This window comes from Henckelia pumila, chromosome 2 (assembly GCF_033568475.1).
Source record: "Henckelia pumila isolate YLH828 chromosome 2, ASM3356847v2, whole genome shotgun sequence".
In the NCBI taxonomy this organism is placed as follows: domain Eukaryota; kingdom Viridiplantae; phylum Streptophyta; class Magnoliopsida; order Lamiales; family Gesneriaceae; genus Henckelia; species Henckelia pumila.
In genome coordinates, this window is record NC_133121.1 from 133,118,904 (window position 1) to 133,143,026 (window position 24,123).

The 24,123-nt window shown below is 31.4% G+C and overlaps 2 protein-coding genes across 2 annotated transcripts; both read right to left on the reverse strand.

The window, feature by feature from the left end:
• Positions 1-6,673: 6,673 nt before the first annotated feature.
• Positions 6,674-8,118, reverse strand: LOC140885164 (protein PHYTOCHROME KINASE SUBSTRATE 3-like). Its single transcript, XM_073292098.1, has one exon. The coding sequence runs from the start codon at positions 8,065-8,067 to the stop codon at positions 6,703-6,705; it is 1,365 nt and encodes a 454-aa protein (XP_073148199.1). The 5' UTR covers positions 8,068-8,118; the 3' UTR covers positions 6,674-6,702.
• A 3,109-nt stretch (positions 8,119-11,227) lies between these two features.
• LOC140883653 (uncharacterized) lies at positions 11,228-15,299 on the reverse strand. Its single transcript, XM_073290211.1, has 4 exons — positions 15,003-15,299; positions 12,078-12,725; positions 11,876-11,974; positions 11,228-11,558 (listed from the first exon to the last, which is right to left on the reverse strand). Exons 1-4 carry the CDS (start codon positions 15,156-15,158, stop codon positions 11,325-11,327), a joined length of 1,137 nt encoding a protein of 378 aa, XP_073146312.1. The 5' UTR covers positions 15,159-15,299; the 3' UTR covers positions 11,228-11,324.
• Between the last annotated feature and the right edge of the window lie 8,824 nt (positions 15,300-24,123).

Consider the following 24,123-nt stretch of genomic DNA (forward strand, 5'->3'; position numbering starts at 1 on the left):
ATTTAATTATTTATTTTTAGATATACGCATGTCGTGGCCACAATCCGCTAATGGATGTAATGAAACGTTACAAGTTACAGCTAAACCCTTTTCAAATGATTGCGTTTTTTTAGATTTTTTTGAATAATCTCGATCGTTATAACTTTGTAGTTTTATCCAAGATGTAACATCAAAATTTGTTAGAACAAAGTCCATTTTTTATTAAAGAATGTAATTTCTTCGATTTTTAATACATATTTTCGAAAGTTATTATTATGGCAAATTGTGTTTATATTTCTGTTTCTTTTCGATTTTAATTATCAAATTTATGTTGTAGTGTTATATTCAGTTTTGGCAATTTTAGGCATTTGTAATTTGTTATCAAAAGTGTTACGTATCATATATATAAATATATATTTCATGAAAATATTTAGTCATGCACCTAACTGGTCAGAATTTATAGACCATAAACAACAAAATTTATTATCATTAACTGCTAAATTGAAGCTGGATAAATTAATTAACGAGACTCAGACTGACGAATGTTGACCGGCCACGTTTCAATTAAATATATATATGCATATGTGTCAACTGAATGAAATTCATCATGTTTATATATCTATAGTACTGTCAACTCAGTTAGATTTCTCATTCAAAACTTTTATTGGTTATACGACACTCTGATCTTTAATTATAAGTAACAACATTAATTGTTCCAGTATCAATTAAATTTAAATAATTCCAATAATATTATAATAAAATTAGAAAAACAAAAAATAAAATACTATATATATTGTAAAAACATCGATCATGCATCACATTTCGGTGTGTGAGTTTTTATATATAAAATAAAAAAATAGACAAAACAAATAATAATATATATATAAGTGGTTTCCTTTGTCAAATCAAAAAACGTAACAAAGAAATGAACAAGATTGCAGTTAGAAAACCAAATTAATAGATCAGTTTCTGTTCCCATGTGATGGCTTTAGTGGATCTGTTGACAATGCTGCTCCTTTTGAGACCACAAGCTTTGCCCCCCCTTTTCGTGAAGATGACAGCTCAAACCATTTTCCCTTTTTTTCTAAGAAAAAAAAATCATCAAGATACTATTATATCATCCAAATGCTATATATTCAAATCTTTTTATTATTATTATTATTATTATCATCATATTTCGATATACAGTTCAACGATGTACGTATATACTTGGAGATCCCTGAGCCGATCGAATAATCTTGAACAATGAGATCAAGTAAATTTGCACCTTGATCGCGATATATATGTTTTGAAGATGGATTTTTTGAACCTCAAGTTGAGGTCACTTGAAGATCATGGATCCAATTTATAATAAGATGACCATATATAGCTGAGCTGTGATGTGAAAATTAGACTTTTAATTCAACGAAATGGAAATGCAAATGGGCTCTTGAATATTATCGAAGGTTCAATCCAAAAATAAAGATCCATGTATATGGTGCTGATCAAAATTCAAACACATGCTGAATATTTTTATAGAGGCTCACAATATATTCAGTTAATTAATTGGTTTGATGATCTTCATTGTAGATGGATACATAAGTTTTTATTTTAAGCCCCATGCATGTTGCATTTTTTGTCAGAGCCATTTTAGGCCAGTGCCGAATATTTACTTTATTTTTATTAAAGTGTGATCCTAAAATGTTTCTTTAGAGAATTATATAAACAATTTTATGAATATTATTGTCACTCCAAATTAATGAACTTTTAAACAAGTACAAAAAATAATTCAAAATTGCGGATTTCAAGACAAGTGGAATTAATTTATTATTATGGTTTTGAGTTCTTCAGTTCCATATCATATCCATCGATCCAAATTAATATAATATAACACATATATATCATATACGATAGTCGAATATCGTGTGTGAATTCTACCGAACACCAGTCAGCGAAGGCTCTCTTTAATTCGAAACGTTTATCAACTTACTTTTGCGGAAAACATTAATTAATAAATAAGTTTATAAAAAGATGAAGAATAACAAATCATGAATTGTAATAAAACAAAAAAAAAAAAAAACAAAACAAAAAATCACGAATTTAAATGCCTTCCCACGTGGCTAGCTCTTGCGCCTGTTTTTGGTAATCGGGCTTGACGGAAACACATTTTTTTTAGGTAATAATAATAATAATCCTGATTATATTATAATAGTTAAACCCATTAAAAAAATTATTTTTGATCATTTTAATTTATTTTCAAATTTATTTTTATAATTCTTTTTACATATTTAATAATTAAGAGGCAAAAAAATAATTTATCATTCAAAAACTTCTCACATCCTCTTCCCACTATCCTAATTTATAATTAATACTATCTCTTTACCCATTATCTTAATTTATAAATAAATTTAAATTTATAAAAATATATTTTGTGTATATGTGCTTTGGTATACTAATAATAATAATAATAAGTTAACATCCCAAATGGAAATATAAGATAGTGAGTCATTTTCGGAGACTTTATAAACCATTATCGACGTGTATCTTATCCAAACAAATTTGAGGATGTCCAATCACGAAGCACCAAATAAGCATGAAGACATTATTATTGTTTCGAACACATTTTTGTTATTTCACATCTTTTTTTCATCCGAATAAGGCCTTATTTACTACTCCTCACATTAATCACCTCTCTGTCACTTATCTATCAAATTTGTTATTATTCAATGCGCACCGAATAAAGTGGTGGATTGAGAAAGTATGGAGTTTTTGCTAACATATAATATATGCTCGTGTACCTTTAACTATACAAGTTTTGAAGGCGAATTTGCCAACTGAAATCATTATTGTATTTCTTTCGGTGTGTGAGGTTGATCCCAAGTTATATTTATTTTGGGCTCAGGTTCAAGATCGCATTCTTCTCCTCTACAACTTTTTTAAAGAGAAAGAAATACACAATTTTTTTTTATATTTTTGTCATTTTTGTTAATGAAATGACGAAAGAGCTTTATAAAACTAAAAATAGGCAAAGAAATAAAAATAACAAAAGCCCTTCACAAATAATTCTGGACTATTAGAACTCAATTGAAAGCCCATAATCCAACTTTGTACGAGGCCCACCGAGCCCGTTAAATCCAGTTAAATATCAGCCTCGGGAATATCCGATCCAGTAAGGGTCCTCTATAGCTTCTCCAAATAAATAATAATAATAATAATAATAATAATAATAATAATAATAATAATAATAATAATAATAATAATAATAATAATATGAACATATGTTTTGATTTTTTGCTTTTGTTTTTTTTTGTTTTGTTTTTTTTTAAAAATCTTTCATGCATACCTATTTTGTTTGTTGTCCTACCAGAAAATTTAGTGCGAAAATAAAAATTGTTGATTTTGAACGAAGTTTTTCGATCCATTCGTCGAAAAAAGCTGCATTTCGATATTATTTTCCAAACTTGTCTTTTTTCAAATGCAAATATCCTATATATCGAAAATGCATTATTTGATTATGTCCATCACATGATAATTTGTACTTGATATTTTTAATTTTGGAATGGAGATGAAACACATTACAACGACGGGACATTTTGTGAGAAGTGACAAGAAGACAAGCTAATATTAATTAAATAACATGTACGTGGAATATCTAATTATAAAAAAATATATTTCAAATATAATAATTTAGAATATATTAAAAAAATTATAATTTTGTCGTTAACCAAAGTGGTCCAAGAAGTGTAATTTATATTTTATTACTCACGATTAATTTTACGCGAAACCATTAAATAAGAAATGGATATCTAACCTATACATTGGGTTTTGCCCCCACAAGAACATTCTCATTCCGGGGACCTCTTTTGCCTTTAATACTTCTTTCCACCCATAAGTTTTAATTTATCTACTTGTGACATTAACACATATTAATATTCAATATATACTTGTCACTTACTACAAAACATTCTTTTCTAAATCATTGCAATGTAGTTTTCACACCAATTAATTAACATATTTTCAAAATTTTAGGAATAAAAAAAATAATTTTTTTTCATAAAATTGCATAAAAGTTTCTTGCGTAATTTGATAATTAAATTCATTCAAGCTTCTTAATTAATTCCATTAATATAAATACAAATTTTATTCCCTTATGATGGATCTATCAAGAAATAATAATCCATTAATAATATATTGCAAATAATAAATTGTTTAGCGACAATGAAAGAAGAGATTAGATTGGTTCCCCACTTTCCTTATCAGGGCTAGCTGTTGGGGAATTCAATGTTGCTAATATATATGTGGCTTAAATACATTTATTTCTATATTGTTACATATAAGGCAAATCAATATATGAAAAATAACTATAATGGATAAGTGATAAATAAATTAATTGCATTCTGTCGAATATATATGTCGTGGCACTATTATCCCGTAGATGGAAAAAATTGAGTTTCACGTAGTATTAATTGCTGCTGTAAAACTATATGATTTTTGGTATTTATTTTATGTGAATCTAATATTCAACTAATGAGCTATCTCTGGGCATATGATATAAATTAGATCACCATGATATAAAAATAGATCAATAATTAATATACATCACGATTTTACATTATTTCTCCAACCTTTTTTTTGTTAATGACACGATGTTGTCTGAATAATTGAATGATATCGGGTGTTCATACAGAAGAAAGTATATATTATTGTAATTGATTGGGTGATGAGTACTGTGTTACATTACGATATTTTGAAGCAAGATGTGTCTTTGTAGGACCTTAATTCAACCTTGTAGCATGCATGCACGGCAAACGTGTAAGAATTCATACTGCTTTTTTCCAAAAATGTTGTCCAATTTGCAAAACACCAACGACAAGCCCATCTACGTACCACAATTGTCTCGAATTGATTTTTTTTTTTTTTTAAAGAATAGAGATTTCATCTATTTGAAATTATTATTACTAGTCGCACCTGCACACGCGTTAACTCGTGTGTGATTAAAATATGAATATTATTTATTGTATATATATATTATATTTGTTTCAATCAATTTAAATTTGAAAATAAAATGAAAGGACAAAAATGGAGAATCGTGGATAAATGAAGTTTGAAACAGAGATAGATATTTTGTTTTGTTTTGTTTTGCTTTTTGAAAGATATTTTGGATATTTGGTCTTTGACTTCACCAAATTAATTTAATTCGATTACTAAGTGGTGCTTTTTTTTTAATAATATATTAGTATTTCGTTGCACGCGTTGCGTGTTCGTACATTTCGTTTTTTAAGAAAAAAAAATAATACATTGTAAAATTTAAAAATAATAAAAATATAACGTTTTTCTAAACAAATATTCACAAAAATAAATATATATTATAAAGTGAGTGTCATTTTTTAAATAAAATAATATCAAAGGACACAAAGTGAGCTTTTAATGGCTAGAAAAGAGGAAACCATATAAAATGACTATTTTGCCCTAATGGTAGTTTCAAATCAAGTTTCACCAATTAATTAAAATTTTTTTAATTAGAGGGTCTCTACTTTAATAATATAGTAAGATATAATATATATAATAATAATAAGATTATATTATTCTTATCAAGAGAATAAAATTTAAAATCCCCTCCGAGGATTATCATTATTGTAGAACCTTTCAAAAGCAAGAGTGCATGGTCACGTTTGCACTAACTACAGAACCCTAGACAAACATCGTGAAATTAACTGTTGAATTAATGGATCGGAGAAATTACTCAAACAATGGTGGTCACCTTCTGTTGATATAATAATTTAACAATCCGGTCCATCTACACTGTCACAAGTATAAAAGAATAAAGTTATGTCTTATTGAATAGATATAGATTTTGGCATAGTGATAAACGTTTCATCTTATCAAAAATTTTGACCGGTTTTAGACCTTTGATATAGTGCATGACTTCGATTTTCGTCAGAATTTATATTTAAAAATTGTTGACTAGTTAGACGTAAAGCTTGAAGGAAAATAGCGAAAATGAAAATGTAGTACGGCGCCAAACCGAATTTTGACAAGTCAGCAGACTGAATTAAACCAAATATGGGATCAGTTGATAAACTAAAAATTTATTTTCGCTTAATTGTATTATAATTTTGCTTCTCACGAAAGATAAAAAATCTAGACCTTTCATCAGACACGAGGACTTTGAAAAAGTAACTAAACCTAGGGAGGAGCTGTTAAGAAATGAGAATTGGATCGAATTTGGGACACAAATTAACACACCAACAATCTATAATATTAGGTTAATTTATTCAGTTTAAGAATAAGTAAAACGACTTTTTTCCTTCAAAGTTTCACTTGATACCATAAATAAACGAAATTACTTGAACAATCCATCTCCATTAATTTGAATGAACAATATATATATACATGTGCAAAATTGCGGTAACCGTGTTGTGACTTTTGAAGACAAAAAAGATATGTAAAGCTTTGTTCTATGATGACAAGATAAGATTAATTATCATTTGATGTCACAAAAAAGGCACTAATTAAGGAAACACAAATGATATATTAATCTCCAAAAATCAAGAAACCATATTACAAACAGCAAATTAGATGCAAACACCATTTCTCAACATGCAAGCTAAGCTTCTCAAATCTTTTTAAGGTGATAAATCTTAAAAAATAAAAAAAAAAAAATACATTCCATAATATATAATTACATATAAAATTTAAACATTTCGCTGCTGCCTCCAATAATTCAGACAAATTAAGCCCCCCTTAATCTTTTACCTTTTCCAGAGCCTTGAGACACACTGTTTGATCAGCAACATCAACTGATTTCTGACTCTTGCATCCCAAAAGCCCGCCGGCCCGGATCTTTTGTGCTTCCTTGCCCCCTCCATTTCTGTTTCTTGAGACCATGTCACCTGAAATGCTTACACACCTTTCTTCCGTGTCCGAAAGGATCGACGAGTAGTCGGCGGCGCTCGCCGTGACGACGCTCCACTGGATACTGGCTTCACTCGGTGCATAATGGGATATAGGACTCATGCAACAAGAAACAACATCATCTTGATTATTATCTGTTTTCGAGGATAATATTTGATTTATGCATCCCGAGATGTTCTCGATTTCGAAAAGGTCGGAGCTTGCATCACTAGCCATATCATCGCATATTATGGTGCTTGTTCCGATTGTAGAGGCTGCGGGGATACTATTCTGATGGCTTTTCCCTTCTGGGATGGCGTCCCATGTTAACATGGAGAGTTTTCTTTCCAAATTCGTGGCTATGTCACCTTTTGATGAAATGCTTGATCCAAACACTTCGATCGAGTTTCTTGCCTCTTCAAGCTTTTCTTCTTCGATCTTGATTTTGTCTACTATGAAATTCTTATGTGATTCTTGATCCGGGATCGTGGTGAGATGATGACCGGATATGCGATCTGATCCGGCTCGACTGGCCTTGGAGCTCTTGTATGTGATGTCGTGTGGGATGATTTTGTCATTGATCTTGACATTTTTCTTGTCGAAGCAAGGAACCTGGCAGCCGAATCCGGGGAAGATTCTCCAGCTGTTGGACTTTTTCGGCTTAGTTTGCGAATCGTTTCGTCTTAGAGATTTCATCATCGCGGTTTGGCTGGTCCAGCTATTCGTTTCAGAAGCGAGGCTTCGAGTTTCTTGAACCCCATTCGAAGAGATTCGGGGTAGATTTACGGGCCTGTTTTTGTTGAATTCTCTTTTCAAGCCTGATGCGTATTCTAACTTCATGTTGAAGTACCTGTCAGCGCCAAAAACACTGATTTCTCCATCTTTTGGATGGTGATCTTGAGAGAAGGTGAATGCTGAGATGGGATCTTGGATTGGCCCCGGGACTTTAAACACAAAGTTCTCTCCTGAAGCATTGAGATACGAAAACGAATCGGATCGGGCGTTTTTCAGGCCATGATCTTGTGTGTCTTTGGAGTGTGGGAGGTTGGCATGGAATGGAGATTTTATTGAAGAGGACTTGCTTTTTCCCGAGCTCATCACAAGACTAGGGGTTTCTTGGGCCGAAATCCGGCGAATCAAGTTCTCTTTATCCCTGTCTAGGTAACACGAAAACGAGGCGACGCGAAGACTAGTATTGTCTTCATGATTCTCCATATGGATATGTTGAATAGATTTTGGTTACAATAAATTGGTGACCGGGAAGAATGTATGTGTAGAGAGATATGATTGCCTGAAAAATATATCAAATGCAAAGTTGTAACATTAAAGAAAAGGGATCAGTATTTAATTTTAGAGCATTGATGCACGAGGAATTGGAGCAAAGTTTAGAGTTCATAGAATGGCTTCATGAAAAGCTATCCCTTTAAGTAGGCATGGCAAGAGGTTTAAAGCAACAAGGGAGTGGATCCTACTTGTTTATTACCTCGTGAGACGGTCTCACTCTTACGGCCGCCGCAGGGAATATCAACATGGTTATAAAAGCAAAAGCCACTCTCTTCTAAGTCCACTTACGAGTTGATCTGTCGTACGAAAAAATTCAATCAACAATACGTTTGATTTATCTATTTCACTTTTCAAGTGTAAAAATATTATAACTTATAAAGAATGTAAGTGTCAAACATTCAATTGTTATTAGACGTATATCTAACAGCACCTTTTATGCCAGATAGTCACATCGATTGAAATGTTTTCATGTGTCCATAAACATGTGATACTTGAGAATACGTGTTAAAAGCTATTAAATGCACTATAAGTACATTTATTAAACTGTGGATGGAGAATTTTACTGTGTGGTTTAATGGATAAGATGTGAAAAAAAATGGAACACACTCGGTCGAGCATATATATACCCGCTCGGGCATTAGTATGACCATTGAGAATAGGCATGAAACCATGCTTTATGAGTGGGCATATATATATCCTAGCTAGGGTCGTCCCCACTACTTATTCAACTAGATCTTTGGTCTCCATGCATCCTAAACTCCATTTTAATCACTAATACAGTCTCAAATTAATTTCCCTTAACTATCTTCAATGACATATATGAATTCTTTGGGAGAAGTTATATATAATAAATAAGCCCCCACAAACATACATCTTTCCCATATTTAATATTGTGATAACCCTTGCAATTTAATGATCACTGGTTTCATTATGTAGAGTAGGATGAGTGAAACTAAAACTAAAAGAGATGGATCAAAATCACTGGAGATATAATACATACTAGGTTGCAAAAACCAATGATCGATCGATCCTGAACCATTTGTCAGAGATCTTCATTTTGCATTCGAAAGTAAGAAAAATGCAGGTAGTTATAGTCATTATTAATATCATCACTGGAGATTTGGATATGATATGTATGCATTTATTACATGTTCTTTGGTTTAGGAATATACATTTAATGCAAAGTTTGAAATTCTTGCAAAGCCACCAGAATAAGAAGTGGCTCAGAACCAAGGTTTAAAACCCACCATTCGTTCGACCTATCGAGCCTGACGTAGGGGCTACAATGTCCAAATCATAATGAATTTATGATTTAAAGCTCCATATAATTTATTATCAAGGAATTTTTGGTAGTTGGATTCCAGTGATTGACAATATTAATGTCTGAAAAGTGACTAATGCATTCTTCAATTGTACATATATATCTTCTTGCTTTCTTCCCTTTTTTTCTTTAACAAAAACATCCTCCCAAGATCAAATGCACAAAACCAGAAATTAATGGAATATGTATATGCCTCCAGATAGACTGTGCAATGTATCTTTGGGCGACTACAGAAACTCGGTGCTGTCTTTTAGGCCAAGTGTTCATTTTTTCCTTGAAACGCAGTATCGGGTTTCCGTAGTCGTCCAATGATACCCTGCACACCTTTGTGCAGGATCTCAGAATTAGGTAGTGTTTGAAAGATGCTTCCAAGAAGCACTTCCTAATTTTTCCTTAACAAAATTTCACAAAATTTCAAACTTTTATTAAGAAAAAACTAATTGCTTCCTAGATACTCTCTCACAAACACTACCTTAGTTCCTGAGATATAAAATGTACTGACCTTAGCTTGTTTCCTGAGTTATCAACTACGTTTTGATTACATTTTACTCAAAAAAAACATATCCCACTTGATCTAGTGGTAAAGCTATATCCAGGCATCGAAGAGCGAAATTCCTTCTGAGATAAACAAGTTGTGAAAGCGAAATTTTTGCTTTTCAACTTATAAAAGTTTGCATCATCTTCTACTTCAGCATGCACTTGAAGCATAATTTCACCCCAACCCTTTCAAAGTCGATAAATCGTTAAAACCGCAAATTTTTACCAAGTGATCACGAAAAACACATTTTGCAAACAAGATTGTTTGTCTAAAGAGTGTATGTTAAACTTTGAAAGATATCAGTTTGAGTAGGAGACTGCATTTTCATTGTATTCCCGTTCGGTCCCCTCACGTAAAGTGCGGTAAGCCGTAACATGTTCCTAGCTAGCTCAACAAGGACCAGATCATTTATTGGTATGAATGATTATTCTTACACAGGGGATGAATCAGATTGTTGGTGTAAAAACTTATTCTTATACCAACCATGCATTCAGCAAGCAATCGAAACACCGAGGTTCTTCAATACATCATATTAAGTCAACAATACATTACTATAACGGCAATTGTTGCCATACAAATGAAGTCATGCTGTCATGTGCCTAAGACAGTGGCTAGTTCTTGCAATTTGCCCAAGGTGGAACCCTTAAATTCAAGCGGAGAACAATCCATATCTGGAGACCGTTTGAAATTCATATATAATATTGAAAACTTATGTGTTTAATAAAAAGAAGAAGCCATTTGGACTTCGGAGTAAATGTTGAGATGCGTCCAAAAATGTTGATATTTATCGACACAGAGCAAATAATTTCGTTTAATTCGATTAAAAAACCACCTGTATCTTCAACCATTATGGCATTCGCCTCACATATACCCCACAGCCTTCTCAACTCTCATAAAATACACAGATAAAATCGAACTGTAAAATTGCAGCAAATAATGACCACATTCCGAGAAGATTGTTTGATGCTTTAACAATGCAAATTTCAATCACTAAACTCAAAATATGCTGAACTGGTCCTCCCCTTGTATAGGCACTATTTTTCATCACACCTACCCATTCACCATTTGGAAACAAGTAATTCAGGACTGATATGAACCTTTCACAAACTATCCAAAGACGTTGCGCACTAATCCATGTGCTTCATAAACATCGAGCTTGATGAAAAGAGCAGAAATGCCAGGACGTACACAAATGGTGAACAATATTTAAACATAATAGATACAAAGAAGGCTAAAATTAATGATAGTTTGTAATACTAGACGATTTCTTCAAAGAAAACCACATCATCCTGCTTCCAAAAACATAGTTTTACTTCAAACTTCCAGTGATTACACGGTTTCAAGTTCATTGACGCCATATTGTACCCTACCACTTATCTCCAAACAGATGCCATGGCTCAATTCTTTGTTCTCCTTAGTTCTCCTAGGACCTGGATCGATAAAAACAGGTTGGATTTTAAGATTCGGATTTGGTTTTATGCGAATTTCATCTCTTTCCTTGGATGTTCGGAGAAAATTTCCATTTTGCAGTTCTTCAGAAGCGTCATCATTATTGAGGAGCACCTGCAATGTCGAGGGGTTGAAAAATAGACATGGTCAAATAAATAAATCTACATTTTCAAGGGTGTTTTTAATTGAATGGAAAAAATGTATGTATCATGGCAACTTTTACTGTAGTCACCCCAGAAATAGCTGGAACGAAATCAAGATTAAGGAGGGGACAGAGGTTGGGTAAAACCCAGGGATATAATCAAGCCGGGGAAGACTTCAAGTGTTCGAGGGGGTGAAACATAAAGAACTATAAAATTTACTCTTCAAACTGAATATCTTTTTATGAGGGGGCAGCCCTTCGATGGAGATTATGCTGAAAATGTCATCACCTTGCGGCCTAGCATATCGAATGTCATGACTACTTTACTACGCTTGGCTCGTTCAGCTTCTTCTATCTCTTCCCTTTTTTTCCTCAGAAGTTCTTTTTCCTGAAAACAGGCATAATGGATATTAAAACTTGGATTGAATATCAAACAGCGCATGCAAGGACTTCCTGATTTGCGCATGCACTTAAATTGACGGGAAAAAGACCTCCATTGAGAGCCAGCTGTTCCCCTCAATCTCATAGTAATCACTTTGGTCATCTATAACCGTTGTCCGAGCTGCAGAGTCACGATCATATTCAACAAGCCTCTTTGCAAACGCTTCGGCAGCTGCCTCGGCGTCTGTCATAGGTACGCCAACTACATCCAGACCAGCATACGTGCTTCCTTCCCTCAGCACAAGAGCACCACAAAAATGACAAGGTCCTTCACCTTCTTGCTCACAAACTATCTTTCCACAAGATAAACAGTTGCTTATCAAACTGTGCCGACGAGCTTGACAAGAACATGGCTTCCCCTTCTGATACACAATCGATCCTTTTGCAGCCTCTGCTAAAGAAACAACTTTTCCTGTCTTTTTCTTTCTGGAATTGCCTTGCTGTTTGGTATGTATAGTTTGGGGTTCAGATGTCTCTTTCTTCACTAGAGTGTCCTCGCTTTTAGAAGCTATAGTTTCTTTCTGTGGTTTGTTCAGTTTTTTAGCCGCAAAAACTGCACTCTCATCAGAACGTGGTTTGACATATGCATGCAAATTTGAAGTTGACATAGATATGCTTGAATTGTATATATTTGATAGACCCCTCCTTTTTAAGTACTCCTCAGTTATGCTTTTAACAGCTTCCTCTCCAACAATGTTCTGAAAAAAAGTTGTAAAAAACCAAATATGAGGATTTCAGAAAGATGCTACAAGAAGGATTCTGTGAGACTGAAATGATAAAAGTAATGGAATGGTCAAGGTGAAAAAAATGAACTTCAACGAGGGGTTGCAACCGAGCCAAGCCAGTAAAAAGCTCAACTCGAGTTCCATTTTGACCAAGTTAGAGTTCAAACTCGAGTAGCTCGAATGTTCTCTTGAGCTGAGCTGAGCTCAAGCTTTGGGGTTTTATGTTTGAGTACGCAACGTTCTGTATTCGTGGAGTAATTGAACTATATAATTATTTGTTTTCTTTTTTCTTTTTATTTGTCGAAAATATTGATTATGTTATCTGTTTACCTTAATGTCATCTTTATTTGCATATTTCTATATTCAATTTTAAAAAAAATTCAAGTTCCATTTTGTAAATAAAGTATTGATACACGCGCTCAGCTTGAGCAAACAAGAAAAAAAAACAAAATTGAGTTTGTGTTCAATTTTGATATCGAATCTAACAAATTACTCAGCTTGAATGCACCCTATTTTCAAATCCAAGTATCTGTTTTTCCGATTTTTATCTATGTGGTAATGGCTCATAATAAAATAGATCTTTCTGCATTATACAAGATGCCATGTTCAAAATCAACCAAATCTTTAAACAATTGTGACTGCAAAAGTCACGAGCATGTGGCAAACAAAGACATAACATGAGACCAATTAAGGTGATGTAAAAAAGGATGATGTGAAAGTTGAGCTATTATTTTATTTATACAAGGATTTCTGCAGCAGGAAAATAATGAAACAATGATGCATTTCTATTTAAATTGAACAAGCCTGCTAGAAGGGTAAGTTACCCTGGATGATAATAGTCCGATCCTCAACATTTCATGATTATGTGAACAGGCTCATTTACAGACGATGCATACGAGATTTCATATATCAGTTAAAAATGGAAATATAAAAATGTTCACTGAATCAAAATCTGAATGCAAGAGACTGTGTGATACTTAGGTCTATCCATGCAAAAGGGAATATTATTAGTAATATGAAGATCAACTGGTGTCATGCATGAAGGGGAAATAAATTATAGTAAGTCAGCTTACATGCAGATTGGTGCATATGCGTACCCTGCCCTTGGCGATAACATGTTATTGCAAGCATCATGTTTTATGAACAGGAAACAAGTAAATCAAAGCAAAACTTTGCATTTCTACATTGGCCCTTTGTTTAATATTGAATCTATAAAATGTGTTGAGAAATATCATTGGAAAATACTGATGATTTTTGTAAAATTATTATTATGCAACTATGCAAGCATGAATACTCTTCCCAAGTGTATTACAAACTAACAAATATGATTTTTAGGACTAATACTGATTCAATACTTTATACCATCATTAAGAACTGCATGTTTTGACTTTGCAAATGAACACTTGTCGCCAAATCTTGAACAAGAAGTGTATATTAAGTTAAAGCTATCTATTAAAGGCGATCAAATTGTCAGATAACTTATTTAGCAGAGTAGTTTTGGTACCTACCATATGCTGATGGCATGATTGTACAGAGTTTCATACATTCCATTTGTAACTAGAGCAACTACAGCTGCGTTACTTATCCAGCACCAAAAGAAACATCTAATCTCTACACAAAATGGAGCTGAAAAATCACTAAAATGTCAACAAGACAACAAAATGCTCTAGATTTGGCGATTTTTTACAGTGTTCTTAGATTATATTAATCATTAATCCAAAAAGTTGAAGGCTGCAACATCATCATGGCAACTTGGGAAACTTCAATCATGTCGGTTAATTTAATCAAAAATTTAAATTTGTCAAGGACATATCATTTCCTAATTGCTTACACTATAGTGGGATCAACAATCTAAACCTACATATTAATAGAAAAACACTACAATTTCGATATGAGGTTAAAGGTACATACTAGTGGAAAAGATGCAAAATTTAACCGTAACAGCCTTTCAACAATCAAACCTTGTAAAAACTAGAGACTGATGAATCTAGCAGTTTAGTCAGATGAAATCAGTTGATACATTTTGAGTCCAAAATCAGAAGTAAACTTCGATTTTCTTTTTCATTTGAAGCCAATCGAATCTTCTTTCTTTTACAAACCATAAATTTTCCAAGACAGATAAATACAGGTAACGTTTACACGGCCGTACAATAAAAAAACACGGCAAATAATCATCAAAACCATAGCAACAGAGTCATGAAAATTAAACACCAGAATGAAATGAATACACAAATTAAGTAAATTTCGTACATCAAGGTATTCTTTAGCATCGAGTGGGGACGCCATCTCGCAGTACGAAACGAGTCCTGATATGATTTCCCCGTCTAATTGCAGCCCGTTTTCCAGCTTGTTGCACAGTTCCATTAATGCATTTTCCAACCACTGTCCTGAAGAATCGAACGCCATTCTTCCCCGCTCTGCAAATCAATATGCCGATCGCCTCGATTCTACAGGGTTTTTATGTCGGGTTGCAACACGGGTCAGCAATTCGGGTTTCTACCCGTTTCATTTGTCTTTTTGTTTTTTTATGGGCTTAATTTTGATTTCTTTGTTCTCAATATAAGTTGGAATGTGATATAATATAGGCACTATTTGAAAAAACTAACACATCAATTCTTGGCTCAGGTTCTTCCAAAGATTAATATCATACACCATTGTCTAATCCAAGTATATAGATTTAAAATTTTTATATTATTAATACATCATCATCCAATCCATTAACAAAACAGTGCTTATACTATGTTTTATATAGTAAACCGCATTTTTCAACTTTTCTTAAATAAGATTGTGCTTCTAGAAGTTATTTCAAACACTATCATAGTATGTTTGATATCAGCTTTTTGTCGCAAACTTGACATAAAAATCTCGAAATCAAAGTAGTTTCATAACAATTTTAATCTCCAACTCAAATACGATTGTTCCATTGAATATTAAATACATTCCTTTTAAATATAATTGAGCTGGAACCATTTTTTTTTTCTCAATAGAATGAGATGATGTTTTTCTTAATATTTTTATAGAGAAGATCAATTCAAATTTTACGAGACAGATCCTTGTTGGTATGATTTTAAGTACCGATTTTTTTTTTTAATTCAATAATAGAATATTATTAAATTGGGCATGTTCGATGGCCGATGCTTGTAAGGGGTTTAAAAATTAAAAGTCCGATATTTATTCGGACTTAGAGCCTTTGGATAGCCCATTGAATTTTGATTGAACCATGATCATATGGATGGGTCCAAATGTATGAGTTGCAAGGGAGAGTATGTGGGCTGAGCTTAACAGATTGGTACGTGGGCTTGGGTGGAGTCCAATTATGCAACTTTTTATTTTTTTTTGGATCGTATTCATCGTCCATCAAAATCCACTCTGTGATAACTGATACCTAGATCGAAATTGATTATTTATTTATTTTTGTTTGTAGCAATCAAATTATATATAGGTTTTTCCCAGGTGGATGACTTTTAATGTTAAACTGAATTTATAGTATTAAAATATAAGTTAACAACATAACTCTTTTGGGATATCTAAATATAAATATAAGGATTTTTTTTTTAAAAATGATTATTAAAAATTGAAATAATAGCGCTGTTTCAATTAATACATAGTTTTTAAATTTTACAAAGATCCTATATTTAACCGTTTGAGTCATGATATAATTTTAATTTTTCTAAAATACTTTTAGTGCTTAATTTATTAAATGACAATGTGTTTTCATCAATAAAATGTATTTTGATTATGTCGTGTCACATAAATTTGTGGCAAAAATACTATATTTTAGTCTTTAATTACTCTTCAATATTAAACAACATCTATATCGAAATAATTTAAAAATATAAATATATTACATATATGTCATATATAATATTTGTATTTATGTTACACACGCAACACATGTATCTCGACAGCTAGTTCGTATATATAATTATTTTGTATACATGTTTGAATTCGGATGGTATCAAGCGGCGTGGCAGCGGAGGGGTGCCGTGCATGTAGGGATGACAACGGGGCGGGTCTGGGGCGGGTTTGGCTAAATCCGGGACCCGCCACGCCTCCCTTTGGACCCGCCCCGTTCCGACCCACGAACCCGGCGGGTTTAATCCGGGTTAGACCCGTTGGATCCGCCATAAATTAAATAATTTTAAATTTATTAAAATAAAAAAATAAAAAGTTTAAAAATTAACAAATATCATTAAATTTAATTTCAAAATTAGATTTATAATATTTAATACAAAAAAAAATTTATTCTCACAAGTTTAAATTTATTAACTTGTAATTAATTAATATTTATTATCTAAAAACATAATAATGATTTATTTTTATACTAAACATATCATAATAAAATAAATTCATTTCAATCCAATAATATTACACATTCAAATTATAGATAAAATATTAATTATTTAGTATAATAATATAATTATATATTATTAATATTACATATATATTTTATATTTATATATATACATGAATATTTTTAATTTATATATATATATAATACTTTGGCGGGGCGGGTTTGGCCAAACCCCAAACCCGCCCTGGACCCGCTTGTGGATCCGCTTTGGCGGGTCTAGACCCGCCCCGTCGGGGCGGGTTTGATGACCCGCCCCATTGCCATCCCTATGTGCATGTACATGTGATATGCTGTGTGTATCAAACCAAAATTACATGACGCAATATATATATTCACCAATTTGAACTAAGTAAATTAATATGATCCGTCTTTTGGATGATCTTCTAGCCTGATATGTACAATTAAATTAATTGCTGAACTATAAATGAGGTAATATATTTATATTTTAAATTTTCATTCGGTCAATGCATATATATATATAGTTTTAGTTTTTCATATTTTTATAGCATATTATCGGTGATGGACGTTGAAATAAATACGTTAAACATATATTATAACATAATTAAAATTGTTTCAATCTTATTTTAAGTGTATAGTATACGCCTTCCAAATTTGTTTGTTTTTAATTAATTTCCCGCGCATATATATTTATTGTGTGTTTATCTCGATTGAGTTCAAGCTACTCTAACAATATTATCCTAACAATCGATCTAATATATGCGTGCAGTTTTCACTCAGTATCATGTGATATATATAGTTCTCAGTAAATGTCCAAAAAATGGATGACATGCAGAAGCTAGCTAAAAATAGTGATGTTGATGAACTTGGTGGCCTGGTCAACTATAAGTTTAAGAGTATGCCCGCACGTGCCACCAACAACGTATGTAAGATTTATAATATACAGACAATACATGCATAACGTAATCAATATATTCTTCAACTTTGTTGTATCTGTCAAAATTTTGGAATTGAACGAATGTTTATATATAAAATAACATTTGACCTTCCAATAGTTTAAAATCATATTATACACTTTCTTTCTTAAAGCACGTATGTCGTAACCCAATAATTTAAATTGAAAAATATAGTTACGTTGTTGAAACTTCTATCTTCCAATGATTTTCATATATATATATATATAACTCTCAGGAATACTATCCAATTAACCTCAACACACCCCCATAAACCAAGAAATAAACATCGACTGTAATGAGGAGACATTAACTGGTGACCCAATTATGAGCGGTCTAACACATAACGGTAAACATGTACATATATAACTCTCAAGAACTATATACAATCTTAACAACGTGCGCACATTAATGTTCATGAATTTTTCTCTTACGATTAATTGGAATACGTACGTGGTTCTCCTTCATAATCTTACAATTAATTGGCATACATACGTGGGGAGAAAACCTGGAAGATAGCTAGCCAACAGCATACGCAAGTTCTATATGATTGGTTTGTATCCGTTTCTTATCCATGTCTTAAAATTTCAATATGATTTCAACCTCTGAGGTTTTGAGGCTTATCCTTATAGGATGATAAAGGATGAAATGATAAATTAAGATAGAAAAATAACATAAGTATTCTGTATCGATCTCTCGATCATTGTCGCTCGTACGTTAATGCAAATTGTTAAAGTTAAATGACTTAAAATAACGAAGTTTGGTGTTTTTTTTAATTATATTTTTGAATTCTAAAATGATTATATCACCATAAATTAAAAAATTATTATTAAAAAACATTTTTAAAGTTATTAATTTTAATATAATCTATGAATTATTTAAAACAAAAAATAATTGATATCGTATAAACATACATGGCGCAAGAATTATATTCATAGTTTATACTAAAGGTTCTCAATAGTAACTTCAGATTTCAGTAAGACAAATGCAGATAAATTAAAACAAAGATTGAACATCATAAATATTTGCATTTCACTCATTTTTTTTTTTTGTCAGCTCTCAAATCAACAAATTACTTTCTAGCAAGGTTTTCAACAAAAAAATTTGACAAAAACTCTTATGAGACGGTCTCAATGGTCATTTTTTTTAGACGAGTCTCTTATTTGGTTATCAATTAAAAAATATTACATTTTATGCCAAAAGTATTACTTATTATTATAAATATGGGTATGATTAACACGTCTCACGGATGAGACCGTTTCACAGGAATGTTACTCAAAAAAAAATATGTACAACTAAGCGCAATCTATTTTTTCGATATAATTTTTTTTAATATGAGTGAAATAATATATTTATTCTCATCACAACCGACAAAACATATCATCAAATTGAGATGAATGTACTTGTTTAATTTATTCATAAGATATTACAAGAAAAAGGGCAAATAAAAGATTCATATGGACCATGTCTATGTGAGGTAGAGTATTGTTTAAGACATGAAAATTAAATAATTTTTTTGAAAATAAAATGAATTAATTTTCTGGTGTCGACAAAAGTGTCAATTCAAATGTTGAGCCTAATAAGTAATAACAACTTAGCTAGCTCGGTTTATTTCTGTGTCACGTCGCAAATTTTGACATTAAGGCAATTGCGGGCCCAACCCGATCTTTTATTGCCTTCTATATTATTATTACGTGTTCATGAGAAATTGAATGTGTTGCCACCTGGTGTACCTTTCGCAAGACATGTGGTACATTTAGGCCCGGTATGGGCTGTTCCGCATGGAAGCCATGTAGGGCAGGCCCTATTTGGCTACTCTTTGACAATACACAAGAATTAAATACAAATCTTTAGTAATTCAAGGGATTATGCTGGAAATATATATATATTCCGCCGTCACAATCAAATTCTTCGTGTTAGTTAGGCATGCACTATGTTTAAATTGCCGATGCCGAAATTGATGCCTTCTATTTGAGAAAAAAATATAGATAAAGAATTATATAATTTTGATATGTTGTTCACATATTATGTCCATTTTCGTGTCTACCAATAAGATGACATTTATATATTGTATGTGATGAGTATTGTACATTCAATGGTTGAGTGTCACATCGATGATAAGCACAAAAGTAGGTACGATGGATGGACAGCAACTCAAAAACTATTTTTGTCTAAATTGTTTCTTCATTTCGAGGAAAAAATAAATCCATATATCTAATTTTTGATCTTTTGTTTAAAATCGACGTACGATTACGATACATTCTAATCGTTGATGCATGTTATATATATTTTAGAGTTCGTTATTAGTATGTTTATTGTGAGACTTTATCCGTGATGTTAGTCAAATATATTTAAAATAAAACATCAAATATTTGACATATATAAGAGGTAATATTTTTTCATTAATTAATATGTCTTAGTGATGGATCCAGAAATTAGAGTTAGGGTGGACTTGAATTTAATCAATAAATTATATATTATAAAAAAAGTCGTTACGTTGTACTACTCACAAAAATAGAAAAATTGTGTTTTTGCTCCTATATGTTTGTCTTTAGGATTTTGATCCCCTATGTTGCAAATTTCAATTATAGTCCACTATGTTTGTTTTTTTTTTTTTTTTTTGAAAACTTTCATCTTTCTTCCGACTTGGCTCTAACATGACAACAATTCAGCACTGCTATGAAACTAGAGTGTAGTGTCGCATTAGCACTTCCAATAAAAAATACTAAATTACAAAAAAACAATTGCATGACTAAAACTGAAATTTGATAACATAGAGAATCAAAATCACATAATGACAAATATGCAGGATCGAAATGTATTTTTTCTCTCAAAAATGAAATTGTGCACTAGAATTAATAAAATGGGCAAGGTTTCCGGTGTCAAAAGTAAGTTTTATTGGATTAAGTATAAATATGTAATAAAAATTTTTTGGGGTGGGCTACAACTCAGGACTGACCTAAACTAGATCTGACCTTGTGTCTCACAAAATTTATCCGTGAGATCGTCTCACAATAGTTTTTGTGTCTTTTTAATAAAATCAAATTAAATGTTACAACCATATTAGATTAACTGTGTATAGTTTAAATTTGTGAAAAGAAATCGCGAATAGTCTTACCACACCGTTGCTTCATCTATACATTAACGTAATCAACATGAACCTCTAAAAAAAATAAAATTATCAAAAACCATTCAATGCAAATGTGCTGAGGTTTTATAATATATGTAGGGGTCAATTGTGTTTGCTTTTTTTAAACGAAGTATGTATTAGCTTATCAATATTTTAAAGAATTCTTGTGCGTTTTAGACTTTTACATTGTGTTTGGATCACGGGAATTGAACGGAATTTGGTGGGATTTAGAATTGAAAATACCGTTTCACTGTTTGGCAACTTGGGATTTCAAAACGGGATTGGTATTTGGTGGGATTTGATGGGATTTCAATTAGTTATGTGAAATCTTGACAAAATTGGTCGGATTTCACGGGATTTCACGGGATTTGAGTTTATAAAGCAATAAAATTATTTTTAATAATAAATTCATATACTTTACTTATATATTTTAAGTTTTTTTTTTATAATTTTTTATAAAATATCATTTATCCAAAATTTATAATATCAAATTCCAAAATATATTTTAACTTTTTGCCAAACACAAAATGGAATTTCAATTCCATGGATTTTAAAATCCAAATCCAATTCCAAATCCAAATCCAAATCCAATTACAAATTTCATTTTTAGACATCCAAACACACCGTTACAAAGTTCGGCGCAATTAACACATCATATATACTATCTACTTCAATAAGCATTTACCCGAAATCCGGGGGATTCTTATTTTTTTTTTTTTTGTTAAATTTGCATTGATTGATAGCCTGAGGTTCGATTGAGTTTAGGTACTTTCCCTCGATCCACCCAAATTCAATTCGTTGACTTCTAATTGATTTTAATGGGAATTGGCAAAGATGATCGCCATTTTATTTACCGATGTCAAATTTATATTTTGTTAATATATATCATATTGAGGGTTTTGTTACTCAAGAATTACTGTAAAAATCCATGATAACACTTTGTAAACTAATCTAAACACTTTTCGCAATCTAACTTGAACACATACATATTCTTATCGTGGCTTTTAACCATCCATTTTACTAGACTAGACACTTGCGTTGGCTATGGTGCTTACAATGTCGTGTACCTTATGATCGCATATTTCTGATATCATATTTTCACTCCTTGAACCTTAACATACATACATTCGCTATCATGCACTACGGCTCAGATCCACTATTAACAAATATTACACACACGTTCTTAATCCATAAAATGTTATGGTGCAACTAAAGAATATTTAAAAATAAACATGCTTCTTCACGTTTTGATAAATCTTTTTTTATGGAAGAGACATGTAAATGTGTGGACTTATAACATGCACTTCTTTCTACTTTAAGTCCAATTGATATGAGTATATTAATTTCTAACACTCATCGCAACGTACACCAACATAAAATGGATCTAAAGTCCTTGAGTTTGGTGAGACATTTGACCTTAAGAAAAGACCCATGAGTTGACGTCTTTCCATAAACATCCAAACCTAAAAAGGAGGCCACCATTTTTATTGTTGCTGTAATTCATTTTAGCCGACTCACTGTCATTCTTTCAATTCCTAGCAACAAATTTTAAAATTTATTAATGCACAAAATTTCAACCATGTGAAAAAAAAATGTAATTGTTACAGGATTCAAAATGGTTGATCTCTTATAAGACGGTCTAATCTGTGACGAGTCGACCGATCTATCAATGTTGTGAAAAAGTAATATTTTTTTATGAGTCGGATCGAATCTGCGATCAATTTAATATTAATTCTCTAAACTATAATATTATTTGTGCAAATTTCATATTTCTATTTGAAAAACATCTAATATTAATTCTCTCTGTTTTTTTTTTCTCCGAGTCATCAATTTATACATTAATAGATACAGCCAAATTGATTGGTCGATATTTTCGATATTAAAATTTGATTGGCCGACTTTTGATTTGTTTTGCCCCGTTTCATCCGAGTCTCTAAATTTAAACATTTAATAATAATAAATAATAATAATTTGATAGCCACAAATTTATGCCACATACATGATTTCGTGTTGACCTTTTCCTTTCCTTAACTCGTCGCTTTACGCGCAATAATTGTTCTTCTGGAGTATCATATCATATCATTTTTTTTTTGTCCGATCATATCATATATTTTTAAAATAACTGTATAATAGTTATTTTAAAACGGACATCCACTGAAAGCGAAATAGTATGTTAATTATAGATATAGCTAATATAATCCATATATATAGGATATTTTTGGAAGAAAAAAATATAATTATTCATTTAAAATAATTTTAGATTTTTATTATTTATATATGCATTATTTAACAGAGAAGAGACAGGAGACAGAAAATTAGGTTTCAAGGCATTTTTCTTCGCGATTTACATTAGTGAATAGCCTTTTCATCCAGGTTTAACTATTCAGGATATTATTAGATATATGCAATATTCTAGTATTATTTCTTAATTAAAAAAACAATATACAACTGTCTATTTTTTTTAGACATTATACAACAGTCTATTTACAAATGTATGATTCGCATAAGTCACCATAGTAGAATATGAGACGCTTTTATAAGAATTTTTTTTATATAATTTTATAAATTTTAAATATCTTTTTAAATCATATGTATATTGATTATTCCAGGGACAACTTACAAATTACTCCTCAATCCAAACATAACTTTGTGTTTACTCCTTAGTTGGTTTAAACTTTGTTTCAACTCTTTATTGCTTAAATTGTTCCAAAAATGCCCTTATTTTTAATTTTAATTATCTCCTGAATTATCAAATGTGGAATCGAATTCAGAATCTAATTCACTTGATTCGTCAAGATAATAAATATTTTCATCTTCTGATGAACATTCAATTGTTTCAACTTGATAAAATCCAATAGTGTATAATTCTTCTAAATGTTTAACTTTGTTTTTCTTTTCATTTTTTTTTGGACATTCATTTGCATAATGACCTTCTTCATTGCACAACCAACATGTGCAATTCTTTCATTTACCTTT

Coding starts and splice junctions, on each gene's coding strand:
- LOC140885164 (XM_073292098.1), bottom strand. CDS start 8,067: ATGGAGAATCATGAAGACAATACTAGTCTTCGCGTCGCCTCGTTTTCG.
- LOC140883653 (XM_073290211.1), bottom strand. CDS start 15,158: ATGGCGTTCGATTCTTCAGGACAGTGGTTGGAAAATGCATTAATGGAA. Junction 11,975..12,077: donor ACAGCTGGCTCTCAATGGAG/GTCTTTTTCCCG, acceptor GCCTGTTTTCAG/GAAAAAGAACTTCTGAGGAA. Junction 11,559..11,875: donor TCGATATGCTAGGCCGCAAG/GTGATGACATTT, acceptor TCGACATTGCAG/GTGCTCCTCAATAATGATGA.